Source organism: Dermacentor albipictus, chromosome 6 (genome assembly GCF_038994185.2).
Source record: "Dermacentor albipictus isolate Rhodes 1998 colony chromosome 6, USDA_Dalb.pri_finalv2, whole genome shotgun sequence".
Classification (NCBI taxonomy): Eukaryota; Metazoa; Arthropoda; class Arachnida; order Ixodida; family Ixodidae; genus Dermacentor; species Dermacentor albipictus.
In genome coordinates, this window is record NC_091826.1 from 96,209,654 (window position 1) to 96,232,197 (window position 22,544).

Here is a 22,544-nt window from a genome sequence, read left to right on the forward strand (position 1 = left end):
TACTCCTTTTTAATTGCTCCCGTAAAGAGAAGGAGACGTGTAGCCTTCTCGCAATCCTAAGTGAGCTTTCTACATACGTAAGGTTGAGTTTGATTGTTCTGATCTTGCATTTGTGGCTACCCTACTTTTAATTGTCTTTTTGCATATGTGCTGGTCAGTGGTCATAGTGTCCTCACCGGCGGTCGTTGCCCGTATAAGGGTAGTGGGAAGCATAATTCGCACCACTTCGGCCAGTCTAATACAAGGCGTTCAAAAGTAATTTTATTGCGAAAACGTTAAATGGCCCGTTGAGCAAAAACGCCGGCCTCATTCGTTTGTTGCACCCAACTGACCCCTACATTTCCATTTATTTACCCACTTGGCGTGGCCGCATCGTTGCTCACGCCTTGTGCTAAGGGGATAGAGAAACGACTGGAAAACAGCGAATCAGGGTTTGTTTTATTCTACATGCGTAATGGACGAATGGTGCAACAGAAAGTTACCGCACTGATGTATGGGGACGATGTAGTGGTACTAGCGGACAATACAGAAGATGTAGACACTTGCGAATATCTGTAGCCACCCAGCGACAAATCTAGGCCTTGAGTTTAGTACAGAGAAATCAGAAATGATGATATTTAATGAAGAGAAAAGTAATTCACCTGCATGTCTAACCAACAGTCAAGCAATAAGCATAACATGGCGTAAACACATACAAAAGAAAGACTTATTCAAGCACGGACAAAAATAATGTGAAAGTAACTCGGAAGCTCAAAGAACCCATTATGAAAAATAGAGAAATTTGGAGCGACAATAAGTATGAGGAGGCGCATGGAATTCGGAAAGAACTAATGGTACCATCGCTAACGTTCGCAAATGCAATTCTATGCTTAAAACCGGATATCTCTTCGAGGCTAGACGTTAGCGAAATATCGCTGGTCAAGCTCGCTTTGGTAGCCCACGGTAGTACCACAAATGAGGGAGTGCATGGTGACATGGATTTGGCCGCTTTCGAAGTCAGAGAAGTGGCAAGCAAAATAACTTTTGAAGAAAACCTTAGAAACACAGACGAAACTAAATGGGCGGCTAAAGTTTGCAAATATCTGTAACCTAAAAGCACGGATAAAGAATGGAGGAAGAGTCAAGAAAGTTGGCAACCATGTACGAGATAATTGAAAGTGTAAGTAGAGAACCAGGAATAATCAGAAGGGAAGAAAGAGAAACAGACAGCGAAATTGACGCAAATAAGAGAAACAAAAAGACCGCAGAGATTTACGAGAATGAGAAAAAGGAAATTAGAAGGGAAAATTTCAACAATAACGCGGAGGGAAGTGTCTTGATGTTTACGACTCGCGCCGGTTTCCTCATCACAACAATATACCACAGCAAATATTCTCAACTTGGTGAGGCATGTGTGTGCTCCAGCCAAAATCCAGAGACACCTAAGGCCGCCCTAAAGAAATGCGAAGGGATTAACTCAGGGAGACCCGTAGGTAACTTATACCTTCCAAAATTGGTTGGATTTAAATTGGATGGAAGGAGGAACCTGTCGGTAGTCAAGAGAAGCAAGAGACGTTTGGAGCATTCGTGTAAAAAAAAAAAAGCAGGCAAAAGACGGCATACGTAGCGGTACAAGGTAGACAGGGAAGTTCAGAAAGAAAAAAAAAAGATTAATGCGATGTATACAAGAGTGCTGCATTTAGTAAAGCAATGAAGGGGGCAAGTTGGTGAACGTTCATGCTTATATTGCGCTCAGTTTTACAAACACGATATTAAGGAAGGACAGGACGTGGACGGACGTAGCGCAAACTACCAACTGTTTAATACATTTAAAGAAGGCGCTTAATTATATACAAGGGGATATGGTGCGGGGGGAGGGGGTACATATAAATAGATATGACAAGGTGACGACATGTGGTCATAGTTTGGGTCAGGCATACATCGTTCACATGCACCCGTTCGCCATGGCGAACTCGACCTCAGCTTTGATAAGTGCGATGGACGGAGTGCTTACGCACATCTCTTTTTCTTTAGCTATCGCAAGCGCCTCCCATATTTCTCGCTCCGTTTTTGTTGTTGATGTTGCAATGACTGTAGCGCTTTCTAGTAGCGGGGAGCATTTGCATTGTTTGCAATGTGCGGCCAAGTTGCTATGTGCTGTCAGAAGCTGGGACGTGGTTTGAACATTGCCCAGATCACTGGATAGGAGCTGGACCGCGCTGGACGAGACGCTGGTTTCGCTGCTATGGCGCTGGAGCCCCGTGTAGGGTGTTGCACACACGCTGGTTCTCGCTGCAATTCGGTGGCTCGTACTACAAATCGCGCAGGTTGTATGTACTGCACATTGGGGCCCATACCGTAAAACTATTCCAATACGTTTTTTACACCAATCTCATGGCGTCAAATCTGTGTTATCACAGACGCAAGCATCGCGCGGTGATCCACAGGTTGTCTGAACAGAACTATCAAATGTTTCCCTCGTTCATAGGAGGTCACTTTTTTTTTGTTTGAAAAACGAAGTGGCACGTCTGATTTAATGGCTGAAAAGGGGCGAGGCGCACGCTTATGTGGAGGGGAATTCGATGGCGCCGAACCAGTGCACCTAAAATCGATAACCGAATAAAGAGGGTGGTGCCAGCGTCTGCAATCGGTCCACTTTCTTTTTTTTTAGCATTTCCCTTTTGACTATGCGGACAGCTGTATCCTAGAACAAAATAAGTCAAGGTCACATAAAGCCTCATTTTTGAGCAGTTTGTACGCAACTGATGAGTTATCGCAGTGGTATGGAGTCAAACCGAAATAAACAAACCCAGCACTACTTTGGATGTGTTCGAAAGAACCCAAGGACACCTACCGCTGATTGATATTACCGCACCGATAACAAAGCTGATGTCATTCATGGGCGTTCGCTTTCTATAGTTTGCTAGAAAATGGCAAATAAAAGGTTCTGAGGCTCAAGAACAAACAGCTTGGCATTCCCCCAGTTACCTTTGGAGAGATCGTTCGCTTTCACCGTAGGTTAGGCCTAGCTGACCTGCTGAACCCATCTGCATGATATCGGGCCATCTGCGCTCAGAAAAAAACAAGCTCAGGCGTTTTTACCAGGGGCAGGACAGGGGAGCCGCTTGCGCCACCGCTGTCAGGCAAAGTCTGTCATTAGAACCCCCCCTTCTCACATGTTTCAAAGCAGGCACTTTGGGCTGGATGCTCCGAAATCCAACGGAACAGCTGAGGCCAAGCTTTAATGCATTGGCCACGTGAGTAACGCTTTTTTAGGTATCTTCTGCTTCGGCAGTGACGATTGTCCTTCGTGGCTCGCCGCGAGAAGCTGTAGCAGATGACGAATAGGGTGCGCCATACATTTTAGCCTTGTAGCAAAAGCTGGCGCTGTTAAATTCCGGGCATCACAAATTTCACGTTGTGCTTTATCCATAATTCCAATTTATTTCAGACCGCTTAATCAGATTAGGCCGTCCCCTTGAAGAAAGTTTTCAATTGTGAAACCCAAGAATTCAGTTCCGTTCGTCATACAAGGTTCCCAGTTTGTTTGTGCAGTTTCCTTGATGAACTGAATGAGGCGCCTTATTAAAATTTGGGCAAAGGTAGAGGCATGGTATAGCTAACGTGTAGGCAACGGGTTAATTTCATTTTCCTTTATCCTCTGGTAGCTTCAGTGCTAGTTAAAGAGGGAAGGTGTTTAAAGTCGGAAGTCGGTGCCCCTCGATTTGAGTGCACGGTGGCAGCGTGAAGGAAGGGTCGTTTTCGCTAAAGAGACGCTTTATTCAAATGCAGAGGCGTCTCTCTGAGTCCAAGCCCGAACACCACTCCACCCACACAACCAAAACATAAAATTTCCAACCCTCAGTTGCACAAATGAGTCGCAAACCAGCCAATCACACGTACGAGTTCACATCATTGCAAACAATAGCACAACCACCTTCGTGTCGCAGACGGAATTGGTGGAAACATTGGCACACTTTGCAACTTGCCAGGGGATAGGATTGCTCAAAGAAACGTGTCATCTCCTCTCCCCTACGCTAGGCCCCAAGTATCGGCCCTTGATGTCCTCCCCCTTTCTCCTGCAAGCGGCCGCCACGCAAGCTGCCCGAGAATGTTTCCAAGAAACCACGACTTCTGTACTTAAGGTCTGCCGGACAGTGGGCTGCCCTGTGAGTACTGAGAAAACTCAGTCCCCCGCGCAGCTGTGGCCCGGTCCGTTTGAAATCCAAGCACCATAATTGGGACCCGATGGCGATCGCACAAAGAAGCATCCATCGGTCCTAGCCGGCTAAGTGGTCGTAAAGTTACCGCCATTTTCACAGACATTCCCAGAAAGCGCACGCGGACGCCAAACACTGAAACTCAAACCGGCTGGGCTGTGTCACGTCGCCCAATTTCTGTGACCGAGATGATCAATGGGACATGTGGGAAGCGAATGGGCATTAGCGGTGGCAGTAGAGCACCCCTTATCTTTTATCTTCATGCCGGTCTCCCTGAACGCCCCCGTCATTCGGACCATCTAACGTTTTGTTCCGAGCAAGGGTGCAGATCTGGTGCCCCTTCTACGGCGCAGCGACTCATCCGACGGCTTTCCACGCGTGGGTATGGTAGCTAGAAGGAGAGGTTGTCAGCATCGTCGCGGGCGCGCCGCGATTGGAAGCGTGCTGGCGTTTCATGACGCCGCGGGGCGGTGCGCGCGTTGCTACCGAGATCCGTCGAAAGCACCCGCCGACCACCGTCGCCGCACGTTTCGTCGCCTACAGACAGGTACGGGTACGTGTTCTCACAACGTCTGTGGTATGCTGGTTTGAATTTGTTTAGAATCGCTACGTACCGACATGGTCATGCCATAGTGATGCCTAAACAGCAAAGACACCGTTTTGCACCTGGATGCAAAGCGGGGTACGCTTCGGCCCACAAACAAGGGAAGAAGGCGTCTCTCTTTGCTGTTCCGGCGACGATGAACGACGCAGGGCCTGGGAGTGCGCGATTTCTCGTGCTGACAACCCTTTAGAGAAGAACTGCGTTGTATGCGAGGCTCACTTCGACGAGAGATTCATCGTCCATAGCTACAAGCCTGTTATCAATGGCGAGTCTGTGGAAATGCCCCATGATCCCACTTCTTGCACTTCGTGACGTCTGTCGAAGTCTTTCCTTTGACGTTTCCGGCAATGTTCCTCGAACTTCCGAAATTTCTGTTGATCTGGCAGTTGGGGTGTCAGCTTGGTGGAATCAAGGGGAAGCTTGGTTCTTAGCCGACCACCCATCAGTGGTTGCGCAGGGCTCAGAGCTAGAAGAAAACGTGGAAGCTTTCGTATGCTCTTTGAAAACCTATTTTCCCATAAACGAGCACTGCCTTCAATGATTAAAGGCATCCCGACAAACAGACTCTGCTTATGCACAACTTCGCCGGTGGAGAAAGAAAAAATGGCGGCCCTACAGGCGAGATTCACTAGTGGACCTAAAACCCTTCTTCGAGCATCGACACCAGCTCACTCTGGAAAACGAGTTACTCCTCTACGTTGATCTACGCTGCTCGAATGGTCATCCCGGCGTCTTGCCAAAACAAGCCCGCATTTTTGTCGAAGTCATTAGGCTGGCAAACAGCCATGGTAACGGGCGGCATTGCTCTGAGGGTCACTGAACTTGAACTGTCGCATTCTCAGGCCTCTTTACATATTTGTTCCTAACTCGACCATCTGGTGTTAAGAGCCCTGACTACGCTGAAATCGTTGGACACAAAAGTGACTCCGGATCACTTATTACGTCAGCGGTTATGTGGCCTGGAAGGTGTTGAAAAAGACGAAGTGCAACGAATGTAGCAGGCTGTTGCTTCACACAGAGGACTCGAGGTCGCTTCCGGCAGAGTCATGCCTCACACGTTACATAGATAGAGGTCGCCTCCTGTACCCGTATGAGTCCCTAGCATACCTGGTCAAAGCTATGGAGGATGCTATTACATATTGCTTCTGTTTCAACAAGTTGAAAACATATAACATCATGGACCTCATGCCTTACCTGTCTATAGGTAAGAGGTTAAATATGGTCGGTTGTGAGCACAACAAAGTGGAAGTAACGAATGAAATCATTCGCTTCTTCACACGGACAAGGATGCATTTTCTTGTAGCTGGAGAAAATGCGACCATCCAAAAAAAGAGAGAAGATGAAGTTCTTGAAGTTGAGACGCACTATTTAACTTTCATAACATCAACACAGTTAACAAGGTATTCTTTTTTATGTTATATTGCACATTGCCCACATTGTGTTGTCTGTTGTGACTCTTTAGTAATGTCTTATTCACTTTGTTACAAAGATCCCACAAGCAAATTTGATGTCATAATATGGCTGTGCTTGACATAGGTAGAAATCAATTTTCGTAAACTAGTCTGTGGCTGTATCTGTGTTTGCCCACCTAATCTCAATGCCATGTGTGTATTCCCATATTGGCATTGCATAGTGACTGTTCTTTTTACTTGCATTATTTACTTTCTTTAGCTGAGTTTTGTATAACTGGCAGTTCTCCCCTACATTGACGCATATCTTCTCTTTATTTTCTTTTGATAGTGTTTTAGAAGTTGAATTTTAAGAGTGCGTCAAAATAAATGACCTGCTTATTGAAGCTTGTAGGAAATAGATTTTGCTTTTTGATGTGCAACTCATCAAAATAAAGCGTTTAAGTATGGTAGCTGATGCTTCTACCTGAATTGAGACGTCATGAAGAACACTGCGGCATCGAGGCATAAATTGCACGGACGTTGTTTTGGTGACAAGCTCACGGCAAGTAATTTGATTCGCTATCTTCCAACGCTTCGGGGTGGCAGCGGCGCACGCAGCTAATATACAGGGAAGCTAGCTCGAACATAGTTTTCAATTACAATCCACGCTTTACAGCGAGCCATCAGAAAAGTGTGCCAACTAGCATTTGTTGTAATCCGCCCGGTATCGTTAAATAGCTGCAACGGAAAGCGGCTGTTGCGCGCGCGGGGGGAATCTCGAGGAAGACAGCAGCGCCACCGCATTTGCATGAATTCTCCCTGCCTCTCCGGCGCACCGATGCCGACACCTCTCCTTCTAGCCACCATAGCGTGGGTGTTTCCCGCGTCCCCTCTTCGCGGAACCCACGTGCGTCCTTCGCTTCCAGTTATTGCCCGATACAGCAGCGTCTGGAATCGTCCTGCGCTTTGCTGTAGTAGCCCCAATTGGGCCACACAACAGCAAGACAACCTCCCTAACCTCAAACTGACTGAACGATTTGAAAAGGCGGGGTAAATGCGAATTTTTAAACCGGTCTAGAGCGTCATAAGGACCTTCATTAATAAGCATTGTGAGACATACCGCTAGGTTGGCATAATTACAGTGACAGTGTGCCGCACTAGGCGTGCTACGGTGTGCTCATTGCGTGCACTTGCTTGTTCCTATCTTTTCGAGGCTTGTCTAACGCTAAATACTGCAATTATGCGGTTTTGCTGCGTGCCATTGTTCGCGCCGAGTCAGCGTAAAAAGCAGCCAGGTGTCTCGTTTCACGAGATACCCGCCGACCTCAACGCAAGTGCCCGGTGGCTCAAAGCGATTTCCAGGAAGGACTAGGAGCCAAATTCTACTTCCAATTGTTCGGTAGTGTGCAGCCTGCATTTCAACCAATCAGACTTCAAAGATAACTGCAAGAACCGGCAGCTGAAACTAGGCGTTGTGCCGAGCATTTTCTCTGGCTACCCTTCGTACGTGAGAAAGGCTCCCGCAACCACAACGAGATATGCCAGCATTCGGAAACGTAAGCGAGGGCCTTCAAGAGACAGTTCGTCCAAGCTATGCTCGGTCGATGGCTGTACCAGTGGAATGGCTACATCAAGCATCGCCTCTCTAAGCAGTGAAAGTGGACGCACTCCGTACAACGAAAGGCAAGTTGGATATCAATGTGCCTTCACCAACGCAGATGAAAGTGCAGCGTGGTGTTTCTTAACCAACGTAACGACTCCGGAGTCGCAAAGACACAGGTGAGGCAGATGCTAATTTTTCAAGTCTTATGGAACTGTCGCAGACCAAAGTTTGTGCAACATGCTCCTACGGTGTTCAGACGTCCACAACAGTGTGCTCTTCAAGCGCTTTTGTCGAACGGAAACGATGGCGAGAAAAAAAGTGCGCACTCAAAAATAAGGACGGAAATGCGTCAGACTGCGGATCCTTACAAGAAAGAGCTTCAAAAACTCAAAAAGAAAAGCTACGTGAACACATTTTTGGAAGTTGCATCTGTGCGGAAGAGGGAAATAATAAAGGCGACGTTTTTTCTGGACCAGATAAAAAAATACAAGAAGGAACGGCCAGCGTGGTCAGAGCTAACAGTGAGACATTGCATGATTCTAAGAAACTTGTCTTCCAAGGCCTTTGAACATCTAAGGTCCAAGGAGCTGCTGCAATTTCCATGTCGAAATACCCTGCAGAAATATATTGGCAGATATATATAAATATATAAATATAAATATATATATATATATATAAATATGTAAATATATAAACCGGATTTAGTGAACTGGTGTGCTGTCGGATGCAAGCAGGACTTGAATTGCTACATAGACCGGATGATAAACAACGTGGCCTTGATGTGGATAAAGTGAGATTTCCACAAAAGCTGGAATATCATATGCAAACAGACGCATCTGTTGGGGAAGCTGATTTCAATTCTGACCTACTTCGACACTTGCATTCACCACGTCATCCGGAGAGTAGAATATGTGGGGTTTGATGTCGTGGGTCCCGTCACCGACAACCACCGGACCAAAGTCATTGCTATGGATATATTGTGCAGAGGTGAGGCGAAAGCACTTGCTCCTCATCGCTCTAATACCACGAAACATCTATTACTTGCCTTCGATCAAAGTGGCATTGTGAAAAATATAAGATCGCAATTCCTGGCAAACGATATAGGTTTCTCGCAAGAAATGTCTTCCAAGTATTTGAAGACATTGTACAGAATGCAAGAGCACTCGACAATAGGGCCGATACGCTTCCATACGCGCAAGCACGTGTATCCCTCAAACATCGAAAAAAAAAACGAATGTGCGGGCAGCCGTGCAATTGTTCAGCGCTCCAGTAACAATAGCATTAGGCTACCTGAAGGACGAGGCTTGCCGTACTTATGTTTCGGATTTCACTAAAGGAGGGCCAACAATATACTTCATAAAAGTCACAGACAAGTGCTTTACTCTCACGAGTGTAAGCAACTGCCAAACACATTCATCGAAATGATCCTGACGCAGGTCAGTTCAAATTTGTTGAGGATAAGAGAGTGAGATTGCTTGAACTCAAATTTCTTGCTTACATGGATCAACTCAGAAATAAGAGCAAATCTGAGAACTTTCTCACAAAGGAAACCTACCATGCACTCGTGATAACAACGAAGTCGAATGTCTAGCGCATTCGACGTCTGCTTGTTGTCAGAAAGTTCGAGTTTCTGTTGACGAGAAAAATGTCATGTGACCCAACTGAACCCTTGTTTGGATTCCTGTGCCGAAGTGTTGGGTGCAGCGATGCACTGGATGTAAAAAAGTGCTGTATACGAGCTGGAGAAGATGCTCAAGACTGGAAGTCTTGCTACTTCGATTGATAGCAACGTGCAGTGTTCATCCTCTTTCTCAGCCAAAAATCTAATTCCAGCTAACCAGCATTACCACCCGCTCAATGAAGCGATGAAGAAACTTCTCAGCGTAGCAGAGGAGAAACTGTATGACCAATGGGTCAGCACAATGCCACACGTTTCAAACCCGGACGTGGCCAGTGTAGCTTTACCAGGATGGTTCACCGTTCGCTCAGCAATTTAGCGAATCCCACGAGGAAATTCCATTTCACTCCTGCAGGCGCCTAAAAGCAACAATCCCCTACAGGGTCTCATCGCTCACCAGAACGAAAAAGAGTTTACCAGCCGAGCGAGCAGCTGGTAAATGTTCCGAAAGGGCTTGGGAGACTTGCTAATACCGTGTTCAACAATGGAATCTCTATTGCTAAGCCTTAGAAGTCTGTGTTGAAAGAAGCGTCTGGGCTCTCATGGAACTTCCTAGGCTCCGTTGCGAAAAGTGTGACGAGAGCAAAGAAAAATGGTTTCGCATCCCATCGCAAAAAAGTCTATGCAACCCGTTTTCACGAGCTATACCGTTGTAGTGACGCACAGAAACAGGACGACAAAGCTTCTTGAGCGGAAACCATCGTCCCTTGAAGTGTTGAAGCTATAGCTGGCCGACACTGTGAAGCCGTGATGTTGTTCTTCATGAGGAAGCAGACAATGCATAATAATTTTACTTGCCCGCAGTAAAGGTGAAATAAACCGTTTATACGCGTAATTGCATCTCAACTACGCGTCGTCCTTGGTTTTTGCATGTTTATCGAACCAGACTAGTCGCTCTTCTTCCTGCTTGGTCCCGCGCTGGTACTGCAAGCTCTTTATGATTTAGATGGCACTGATCTGAAATATATTTAACATCTACATGTGATAATCTTCTGGCAGCCACAGTGTTTAAATTTTTCTACCCGAAATGTGGAACAAGAAGTCGCTGCGGCTACCTGCCCATTGAAACGGCTTTTCCCGACCCATAGAAGCGCCGCGCGAAGCAGTGTCAGCGCGTGGCGCCACCCCTCGTTAAAAGCGCGCAACCCCGCGGCGCAACGCCAACAATGGGAGAACGAGACGTCTCCCTGGCATTTAGCTAGAGGAGGTGTTGCGAATAACTATTTAGCCGCCGCGTTCTGGTTCTTTTCTTTATGCGTGATTCGTGTACTTGGTTCGCCTGGTTGGTACAGTGAACGAAACGACTCAGCTTCTTTATGATTAATGACAGCAAGGACCAGGTAATGGGCCACGTGTTGACAAAGTTCGAAGTGGGTGGGTAATAAGTGGATAACCTGTCGTAATATATTACCTATATGAGTGTTCTAGCGTTATGAGTGTGCGTAACGAAGGGGGCAGAATTTAAGTCATTGTTCTGGCAGAACTACAAATGCCGGCGAGAACAAATTTAGCGAAAATGAGCACAACGTTATGAAAATCTTTGTGAAGTTAAATGAGTTGGATGAAAGTCAGTGTCTGTTAAAAAAGTTATCTTAAGCAAGTTTTGAAACGTGTGGTATGGCGTCTATGAGCTAGGCTTTCCATTGTTCTGACCAAGCTATAAGTTACAACCTGTTTACATTTGGCAGAAATGAGAGTGTGGTCATGTTGCGTGCCGTATCTGACAAAGTTTGTTTTCGTGGTTCACTTGGAAGCCTTGCAAGTAATTACTGAACCGTCGTTTTGTTTCCCTATCTGCAAGGGCTCACGTGAAGTGCTTAAGTTAGCAATTATGGAGAATTAGGTTAGCGAAGAGATCGGGCTGGTTGTTTATGTGTTCATATTATCTGTGCAGACGAAAGCCATTGCAACGGGAGAGGTGCAACAGAAAAAAATGGCCTTGGCTTTCCATCTCGCATTGCTTAAAACTCCTCCTTCGACCACGCTTTCTCATTGTTAACGTTTTATGGCGTTTTATATTGGTACATTACTTAAAAGATCAACATCTTTATGGCTCTCAGAGAAATACAGTTAATCTAGCCAATTTGGGGGATCGGTGTTCCGCCTAGCTTCTTTAGAAGAGTTTGGTAATGTGAAAGCCAATCTTAGCGTTGGATGCATTTGCGGCCCCCATGTCAAGGCGACACGAACGCACTTCACATTTACTGTGCACAGTGGACGTGTCGGTTTATCTACGCCGCTCCCCAGCAATACCAGTATTCACAATAGACATTTTGTTCATGTTCCGCACCATCATAAACGTGAGTGTTCGGAATTTGGGATAACAATTCTAGTGACATCATGGTTGTCGGCGTCAGACAATTTCACCATCATTTTGTACGACTACAGGCGATGCAGCGAAACAAGATACAGCGTCAACATGGTCACTTGTTGTTAGATTGCTCGACAAGGCTTTAGTGCCCTGTCATTCAGCTTGCCGTTTTCCAAGCCACATACTTCCACGTTCGGCAGCACCTTACCCTGCACAGTCAAGACGCCTGTTCCTCTAATCGCTTCTTTCACGCATACATATCCGTAGCGCTATCAGCATGTTGCTCTTAGATTTTGCCGATGGCCTATGCTGCTTCTTATAGCTGTGCGATAAGAGCAAGTGACATCTGTCGCGATAGGGATGCTCGATACTACGCATCTCCGTAAAGGCGTGGCGACATGTCCGGTTGCGCCACCATATTGTGTCAGAACACGTCAAGCGGCGCTATGACGGACAGCGGGAATTTAGTTTGTGCACTCGGGGCTGACACTGTCAAAACTTATAATCTTCGTAGTTTTTTCGATTACCTGCATTGTAATATTCACATGCCACCTTAAAAACGAACGTTAAACGTTTACAGTACAGCAACACTATAATAAGTTTCAAGACCAACAGATAACTAGTCGTTTTTACCGCAGTTTCGCTTCCGCCAACAAATTTGTTTAAAAACAAAGTTGATGCATATTGTGTACACTACTGGCTTTAAAGGTAGACATTAAAAAAGACTTCCGCAACTTTTCACCTGAAAGCTTTAGCTGGGCCATGCCGTAAAAAGATTTAGGGCAAAACAATGTGAATAAATACAGCAGTTTCCCAATAGCTAAAGGTAATATATTCAATAGATTCTGATACAAATAAACTGTGAGAATAGCAATGGTAAGAAGCACGTGATCGGGAACAGTCTTACATTAGAAGACAAACTATGCGACTGTCAAAAAGCGAACTTGAGGTCATGGTTTCCATGACAGCTTTGCTTGACGAATTTCAAATGGGGCAACACGCAACAAAAGCGCTTCTGGACTTATATTTATGTGCACGTTAATTAAGGAACCCTAAGAATTGGGAATAAAAGTTGATAGAGAATACCTTAGCAACTTGCGATTCGCTGATGATATTGCCTTGCTTAGTAACACAGGAGACCAATTCCAATGCATGCTCACTGACCTGGAGAGGCAAAGCAGAAGGGTGGGTCTGAAAATTAATCTGCAGAAAACTAAAGTAATCTTTAACAGTCTCGGAAGGGAACAGCAGTTTACGATAGGTAGCGAAGCACTGGAAGTGGTAAGGGAATACATCTACTTAAGGCAGGTAGTGACCACGGATACGGATCATGAGACTGAAATAACCAGAAGAATAAGAATGGGCTGGGGTGCGTTTGGCAGGCATTCTCAAATGATGAACAGCAGGTTGCCACTATCCCTCAAAAGGAAAGTGTATAACAGCTGTGTGTTACCAGTACTCACATATGGGGCAGAAACCTGGAGGCTTGCGAAAAGGGTTCTCCTGAAATTGAGGACGACGCAACGAGCTATGGAAAAAAGAATGATGGGTGTAACGTTAAGGGATAAGAAAAGAGCAGATTGGGTGAGGCAACAAACGCGGGTAAACGACATCTTAGTTGAAATCAAGAAAAAGAAATGGGCATGGGCCGGACATGTATTGTGGAGGGAAGATAACTGATGGTCACTAAGGGTTACGGACTGGATTCCAAGGGAAGGGAAGCGTAGCACGGGGCGGCAGAAGGTTAGGTGGGCGGATGACATTAAGACGTTTGCAGGGACAACATGGCTACAATTAGTACATGAGCGGGGTAGTTGGAGAAGTATGGGAGAGGCCTTTGCCCTGCAGTGGGCGTAGCTAGGCTGATGAAAATGATGATGAAATGATCAAGAATATTTAGAAGTGCCTGACTACACATAACATCAGATCGTGGTTTTGGCTCGTAAATGCACAGAATTAAAAACTGGAAAAGAAAAGCCTTGTAAACATAATGCCTAAATATATTGTTGAAAAGCCTATTTGCCTTAGCTCCGTTATGCAACGACCCATGATGAGAACAGAAATTTGAGAAAGCAAAGCATAGCGACACATCTCTCTTAAAAAAAGGGAATCCTTATTTCCAGATAATAGGGCGTGACCCCTTCAAAGATTTCACGAAGTTTTAAAAATTGCCCAATACAGATAACATATTTACAGCCATCGAGATGTATTATGGATAGGCGGACATTACATGCACGAGAAATGAACACAGATATTAAACTTAACAAAGTATTTCGCCAATCAACTCCACAATTAATTACTTTATGGCACACATGGGCTTTTAGGAATTGTTGCTGGTGACATTTTAAGGCGATTCCGCTTGAACTCAATTCGCTGATTCAGACCAGATTGTAGATGTGTGCTGGGAAACCCGCCATGAAAATCCCCTGTAGTCGCACTTAATCTTTAACAAAATGTTGTGGCATTCATTTAAGAGCAAAAGTATCTGGAAGAGCTGTGTATTTCGCCCCTCGCTTTGGGAAATATCTATAAACAGGTGTCGTCCTGGACATCCATTTCAAATGGATACATCTTGCAGTCACACTGGCTACAAATCGCAAATCGCCGCAATGTGATACCCCGCAGTGTGAGTAATCGAAAAGTTAAGTAGCGAATTTATGCTTATTTTTTAATAGGTGCTTTGATTTCCTATGCTGCTGTTGTCCGCGTCTTCGAATAGTCCAGCTATAGGACAGGAAGGATGCTATCGGCCTAAGGCGATTTTTGAAAATTGTGGAACAATTATAAATTGCCACCTACGTTCTCTGGGAGTTTTATGTTGTGGCTACGCATTTATACTTGCACTCATTGTACCAGCCAGATGTAACGCGGGAGATGTAATATACAAGTAAACCCACCGCAGGTGTGCAACCGGAAAACCGCATAGTAGTTCAAGGCAGCTCGCCAACATGTTCAGGCTGCCAAAAGACAGAGGAGGCCATGAACACAAACTCGAGATCATTGACAATGGCAAACACAGGTTTGTATACTTATCACAAACATAAAAACAGATCAGTTAAATTTAACACTTGCGTCTGTTTAACTGTAATGCAAGCGAAATCAACCTTTACCTTCATTAGGTTACAGATGGGGCACCTTTTCTAGTAGAGAGTCGGCTACGGTCCGTTGCAATTGGACGTTTACTTCTAAATGGCAAACTCTCCAGCAGATATTAGCCGACGAATCGAAACGACAGTTGTGACGCTGGACAGTGACGGGTAATTAGGATGGTCAATCGAAGCAATCAGCTGTGGATGATTTCTTAGTTTTTTTTACTTGGCTATCCCAAGTTTACTCTCCTAGTCCCGGCTACAAAAAATCATGCGCTTCATAGATGACTCGGGCGCACGGATCGCGCCATTTACCAACCAGAATCTTGTCAGCGTGGTGCTTGTAGATTACAACGCTGCCTTTTCCTCTAATAAGCAAAATGAGGGAATTGTCAGTGTCGCTGCAGATGTCGTCACAAAGAGAAAGAAGGGAGGAGAAAAGAATTTTGAAGAGCATTCGTATTGATGATGAGCAACGCGTGAAGAAATGCAGAAGGTTCATTTAAAGACCCAGCCCAGTTCTTCCGACTTAGAGTTACTTTGCGACATCTAAAATAGGTAAGAGAGTAACGATCGACGAATTGATAATTTTTTAAATAATTCCTCAATAACTTTCGCGAGACAGTGATTCCACCTCCGCAGTGACGCTCAAAAACAGCTCTTAACAATTGCCAATGAAACCTGGGAACCTGAACTAGTGCCAGATCTGTCATACACCGTATACCGACGCTTCGGCAAGACCACACGTAGTCAACTAATCTACGCCACATAGTTCTAATGCCTTTTATCTGCAAATTGATAGAGAGAATGCTAATCACGAGAAAACAGCACTATATCAAACACGTATTGCAGCCCACGCAGGCTGGTTTCCAGCCGAACCTGCGCACATATGACTGCCTGTGCTTGCTATGCAAAGTGATCAACCGCAAGTCACGGACACAGGTACCTGAATGTATTCTAGCAGTAAATATGCGTAATGCATTCAGCAACGTGAAACAAGAGGTCATCCCACAGCATTAGCAGCCAAGTACTCAAGCCAAAGAACATACAATTAGATCCAAAGCTTTCTCTAAAGCAGACAAATCCAGCTCTATGGAAAGGCACTGGGGATGGAGTACGAAGTCCTACTAAGCGGATAGTGGAGTACCCTAGGGATGTATCCTCGGGAATATGCTATTCAAGCTGGCCATGACACCGGTGGTACAAAGTTTTAAGCGAGGCACAGTAGCCCGTTTTATAGTTACGCCTACGAAATCACGGTACGGATGGAAGCGACAGATTATTCGGAAGTGCATGTCATCCAAATCGAACTGCAAGTAACCATGGTCAGCCCTACCGATACATTAAATAACCTGGGACTTCAACTGACACCACAGAAGACGAAATTATTGAACGTAAACAGAAAGAAAGTTACTAATGTAAGCAAGCATCACGTTACACATAAGCCAAAGCAACCTAGCGTTAACTAATGGACCAATGTGGTTATTCGGGGCATCAATTCTTAGCTGCAAAAGCTCCTAGCAATTGATTCGCACACTAAAGCACAAATGGAGACCATTGTTGCATATGGTTCCAAATATATCAAGCAAGTATGGAGGAGGGCGTCAGAAAGCGTGCTAAACGTTTCCAAAACAGTAACGGTTGGAAGGATTGTTTAAGGAGCATCCATGTACGGCTTCTCTAAAGAAGACATTGGCGACATCCAAAAGTTGCAGAACGCGACCCTTTGTGCTATAGCTGGGCTAGCGAAGCACGCAAGGAACGAGGACCTGCTCAAGCTACTGATCACACCACACATTCGGGACATAATCAATGAAGCACAAATACAAAATTGATACTGGTTAGGAAACATGACTTTCGGAGAACAGATTATGGCATGGGGTAATAAATTCCACGCAAAGCTGGGGCCCTGAGAATTCACCACATCGCCGCATGGAAAGCACTACTGGGCATACAGAGGCAAGAACACTGAATGGCCAGGCGAATCCTCTCGAAATGTATTTGAAAAGAAATTGGAACTAAGAGTGCTGTACCACACCATTGGCATCAGCGCGGACACTGCAATCAGAAATGAAATAGTCAGCATGGCCTGGTATAGCACATCTGCACCCAACACAGTGGCTATCACACACGCCATCTTCCCAGGGTTGCAAATTTACACGCAGAACTGTTGCCGTATTCGAAGCGGGCAGCACCATTTCAATTCACATGTGACACATTGCAGAGCAGAGTGCACGAAATAATTATCAGATCGTTACTCACTCGTACGACGCGGTGGCCGAATTACCGGAGCCTACGACAGGTGATGCTATCGCCAAGGACACTAGAATATAGCGGGAACTAATACAGGACATTCAAATGTGGAAATTCTGTCCATACCGCCGCACACTGGCACGAATGGGGAAGACGCAGCCACTATCGCACTTAGCGCGCAAGCGGGTGGGCTTCAGAATACGTACAGCACGGCACACACCATTTACCCGCCATGCCCTGCTTACCAAAATACCCACGTGCAAGTATGGGCCGAAGGCCCTCCAAGCAGAGCACCGATGCATTGCATCGATCCAAATTTAAAGCAGAAGGTACCTCGGTCCACTTGTTTGAGGGCAAGGGCAGTCTTACTCGCATGGACAATGTTTTTTTTTTATGAAAGGTATGGCCACCGCTGCAGGCACACTGTACATACTTGTGAAAAGGCACCAAACCAGAAAAGCTACGACTGTTAACACCTGTCCCTACTGCACGCACTGTCAGGAGTCATGCAGAGCAGAATTCGAGTACTTTATTTCGATTCACGCAGCTTTTTGGAATTGAAGCTCCAACATTCAACATTTATTACTGCATGAGACATTATAACTCTCGGAAAGTGAATGTAAACTAACCCTGAAAGACATGAAGCCATCTCGACATATGGCAGACAAAGTGTCTTGTTCGAGTAGTGTATGAAGGGTCAACCAGGCTATGAGAGGGTGACGGAACTGAATATACACCTAGTAAAACCACTCGACAGAAAGCAAATGACCAGGTACTGAGATATATGTGTGCCTCAGTAAACAATCGAGGAACATATATACCTTTCCCACCTAATTCTTCGCAGCGGCCCAGAGCTTTCGCTTCCTAACAAAATGGCTTTGGTCATTCATTTGTCTAAAGGACACTACGTCTACGATATCGCCATGATTGGTAATCAATAGAGGCGGCTGCAGAGAAATAAATATAATATAACGAAAGTAACCTGCATATTATGTCAATCATGGTTCGTAAGAGGACAGGCATACCGTTGCTGGGCTTGGGATGGTAAGTGATTTGTCGCGGCCGCTCTCAACTTCCTGACAATTCTGACACCTTTTTCCTGTAGGGTCAACAAGCCACGCCGTGAGTGAGTAGCTTCCAGTGGATTGGCGGCTAATGGTAACGATTGTGTTGTTTCCCAAGGCGTCATCAAGAAGGAATGTTTCTTGAATAGTTCCGGTGAAGCCCTTTGTTTCGTACATCACCTGTAAGACGAAGGCAATCCCGGTTCACTTAAATCACAATATGATACAATCATTTATATCCGTGAAATAAATGAAAGTCGTGGGTAAAAGCGGTCTATCAGATCGATTTGAGAGAAGTGCACACTGTAGCCACCCTTGTACAACAGAATCGTCGGTACCAGCAAACGAAGGACCATCTAACAGAATAAAAACAAATATATGAAAGAAAAGCTTTCTAAAAAAAACATGATTTCATGTCATACAGGATGCAAAGGAAACCGCAGGTCATTATGATAAAAGCAGGCAATATTTCTTCCAAAATAGAAATTAGGTGAGATTTAGTTCAATACCTACATAATAAATTTATGCTGTCTTCACACATAAGTGTGCACTATACATGATATATTTGCACAAAGTAATTTGTTTAAGAAAATGCAAAGCTTTATTTTCTTTTTTTGTCGTTGGTTAGGCGAGTTAGGCATTCTTGCTGATGTATAACACCTAGTTCACGCGACAACTCCCGAACACAGTAGTGGACACATTGTGATACCGAGGATAACATTGGATATTGAGTCTCTATAAACACTACACTGTATCATCAATTGTTTCCTAAATTAAATTAAATAATGGGATTTTACGTGCCAAAACCACTTTCTGATTATGTGGCACGCCGTAGTGAAGGACTCCGGAAATAACGATGACCTTGGGTTCTTTAACGTCCACCTTAATCTAAGTACACGGGTGTTTTCTCATTTCGCCCCCACAGAAATGCGACCGCCGTGGCTGGAATTCGATCCCGCGACCTCGTGCTCAGCAGCTCAACACCATAGCCACTGAGTAACCACGGCGGGTTCAATTGTTTCTATTTTTAGAGAAACATTATAGTGTTTGCTAAGAAATCGTCAACTCAAAGTGCACATAAACAAGCATTACGCCCATACTGACAAATAATTATGAGAGCAAAGTTTAGTTTATGGTGACTTGCTTGATTTCTTAGCAATCTTTAAGAAGGGGCTTCAAAAACGACAAGAAGAATTTACACCTTCAAATTAAGCTCTGGAACTATTCAGCTCTTCGGTTACCGCTAGTAATGCGCTCATTTCTGCTGCGTTTGTTTTAACGTTTGATTTCAAGACACAATAGTCGCAACGTATACCGCAATACCTAAAATTATAGCTTCATCATTAGCATTTACAATGAACGTAAAGGAGTAATAACTGCTCAGACAGGCATTCACATTTTCTACGTGAAAATTCAAGAAAGCACCTCAAGGAACACAGATTACAGAGTAAAAAATAAAATATACAGAAGGAGCGCCTGCTTCCTAGTTCCTAACTTCTGTAAATCAGATCGCATACACCAAAAAATTATCATTAAGATTTGTTGGAGTGAATATAGACACGCAGCCCCCTACCGGTTTATAACTGTAGGGGGCGGTTTGTTCATGTTCTCTCTTCCACGCTATTTTACCCTTCCACTCTCTCTTATTATCCCCCTTAACCCTTCCCCACCTGAAGGGTAGCCAACTGGAACTACCTCTGGTTATCCGCCCTGCCTTTCTCTGTAATCTTTTCTCTCTCTCTCTATTTTTCAGGGAACACTTGTTTTTACTCCTTACAATAGACACCTAGTTGGTTATATGCGGCACTTTTTACGCTCGCGAAGCAATGGTTGTCAGGTTTGGGAAGCATGCAATAGCCTCGTCGTAATTGGATAGTGTGTTCGATCAGCTTTTCCGTGCAAGCAAGGTGGTCTTGTGTGCATTCAACTAGCCCTGGAGCCTCCACATGCTTTGTTTAGTTCCCGTAATTTATTTCCTGTAATTTGAAATATTGCATGAAAACGCACAGTACTGCACAAGGGTGCACAAATAAGATATTCAAAATGCAAGAGAGAGTAAAAGCCAAGCTATGGCAGAAGCTAGGTCTGGGATCAAGTGCGTATTCCTGTTCGAGCGGAAAGCCGAAAGGAAGGAAATATTGCGCGTAATACTTGTACACGTGCTGATGAAGCACGGATGAACAACGGTAACCCACAGACGGAAAAATAATCTTACGCTTGATATTAGTCGAACACAATCTTCAAGATGACACGCACTCGTGAGCGTATACCTTTATTTGAAACATTGGTAAAACAGGCTATACGTCTGATCGAAAAATTGACAATCCGAGAAACGCTTCTGTGTAAACATGGCGCTACGGAATTAACGAAACCGCAAATTTTGCGTCGTTTCATTGAGTATGTGAGCACTACACGCTAGGTTCGACGATACCTTCAATGCAAGCTTTATATTTTCCCCAGTCGTCCAAAAAATTGACAGATCTGAGAGATAGTTAAAGTTCAGTCCTCATTTCAGACGGTGCATAGCGCTGCTGGTATAGAATAATTCCAATGGAAATGTTTAACAACGCTTTGAAAGAACAGTCGATGAAGTAGATCGCTTTCTGTGGGCGCGGTAGCGAAAGAGTTAGGCGGAGCTGCTCGCTGTCTGCGCAATGTTGTTTATGTCTACACTTAGCGATAGTGACCACGTGTTCATGATTAAGTTTGTTGCACTGGTTGAACGTCGCTTTATTTCTCTGTTACGTATTATACTATCTTTCTCTTTTCATCTTTTTGTTCAGCAATTTCCCTTACTGGGCTCGAGTAAGTGCTATAAATATTAAAAAGGAATTGCTGCAACCTTGCCTACAAGCGGTTCGAAACTACTACAAAGAGGAAACGTGTTAATGAGAAAGTTGTTGAGCAACCTGAAAAATTTCCGATCCAGCATTCTGTTTATCTATACCTGCTACATGAAAGGTTATTTCCAAACCTGAAGTCCTGTGCCACTTCTTGACCGTCCGGATCACAAATCACAAATTAGAAACTTGTTGAGCAACCTCAAAAATTTCCGATCCAGCATTCTGTTTATCTATACATGCTACATTAAAAGTCATTTCCAAACCTGAAGTCCTGCGCCACTTGTTCACCGTACGGATCACAAATCTAAAGCACACAAATTTGTAACGTTACGCACCGAACTTATAACGCTAATATGTGGGCTGGACTTTCGGAAAACGTTCATAAGGCTAGTACCTGTTTCACGTAAACTGTAAACTAATATAAAATGTGTTCACTTGCGATGAACAGGCGCTGTTTACGGAACAGCCATCCCTGTTTTCTGTCTAGACTGACAGAAATGTATGTATAAAAACGCTTCGATTGTTTTGAAAGACACCAGTTATTGGCAACCTTAAGAACATATACAGGCATATATAGATTTTTTTTAATAACTACATTTCCCTGCCTCTCGCAATTGCCTTAAATATTGTTCAAATCACTGGAGCAATTGTTTCAAAAGGTGATTTCTGCATATTACGTGCATTTAAATATGTCAGTCGAAGATGGCTCTCAGCTAAATCTTTCTCCTAATTCTCCAAAGCGCGGTAACGCACTTCATGGTCGTGATACTAAATAGGCTGGAAAATACGGGTAAAAATTTCCACAGTCTCTACGGATATTCTGTGCTGTGTGGTAGAAAACCTGTACTTACCCTCAGGGGCTCGTGGGAGGGCTTCGTGTGGCGGTCGAAAGTATCGACAAAGATGGTCTTCAGGTCCAATTCGGGATTGTATCCTACGCTTTGAAAGCACTCGTCATAAGCAGACTGGAATATTTCCGCACGTGCTTTCGCTGCTGCTATTTGGGACGTAAATTCGCGGTGGTAGGTGCCCGTTGTATGAGTTGATTCCCTGGTGTTACATTTCGCAGTTTGATTGGGAGTAATAAGCACCTGAAAGTGATAGATACCACCAGAAGGTATTGATTAATGAACTGTTAGCTGTACTGCCTATCACATGAGCGAACATTCGTGGTGAACCACCAATTAACTGATTCGCCCTTACGTTTGCACCTAAAACTAATAAGAAAAATTCTGCAGCACCAACGGCACCAAACATTACCCTACGAATTGCCGTCCCGTGCCTTTAACCACCAGCTCAAAAACTCGAACATCTAGTTTTTGCTAACCTTGCAGACGCTCTGGACCCAAACGTATTTTTCCGGTAAGCGCACATGAACCCTCTGTTAAATCTGCGACATCAGGTATGAAGTCCCCAAAGAAGCGATTGATGGAGGAGGAATGAGCGTGCAGGTGAAGGCAATCGCCGCGTCCGTGCCCTTTCCGTATGTGCTGCGACGACGCAGTGCTC

General features: G+C 44.7%; 1 protein-coding gene across 1 annotated transcript in view; it reads right to left on the reverse strand.

Moving 5' to 3' along the window:
* LOC135907491 (calcium-activated chloride channel regulator 1-like) overlaps positions 1-22,544 on the reverse strand; it is a 166,720-nt gene that overhangs the window by 38,040 nt on the left and 106,136 nt on the right. Inside the window, exons 8-10 of the mRNA XM_065439178.2 lie at positions 21,887-22,126; positions 18,154-18,372; positions 12,873-12,950 (exon numbers count right to left, since the gene is read on the reverse strand). Of these exons, the coding sequence (XP_065295250.2) occupies positions 12,873-12,950; positions 18,154-18,372; positions 21,887-22,126 (537 nt within the window). The remainder of the gene's footprint in view (positions 1-12,872; positions 12,951-18,153; positions 18,373-21,886; positions 22,127-22,544) is intronic.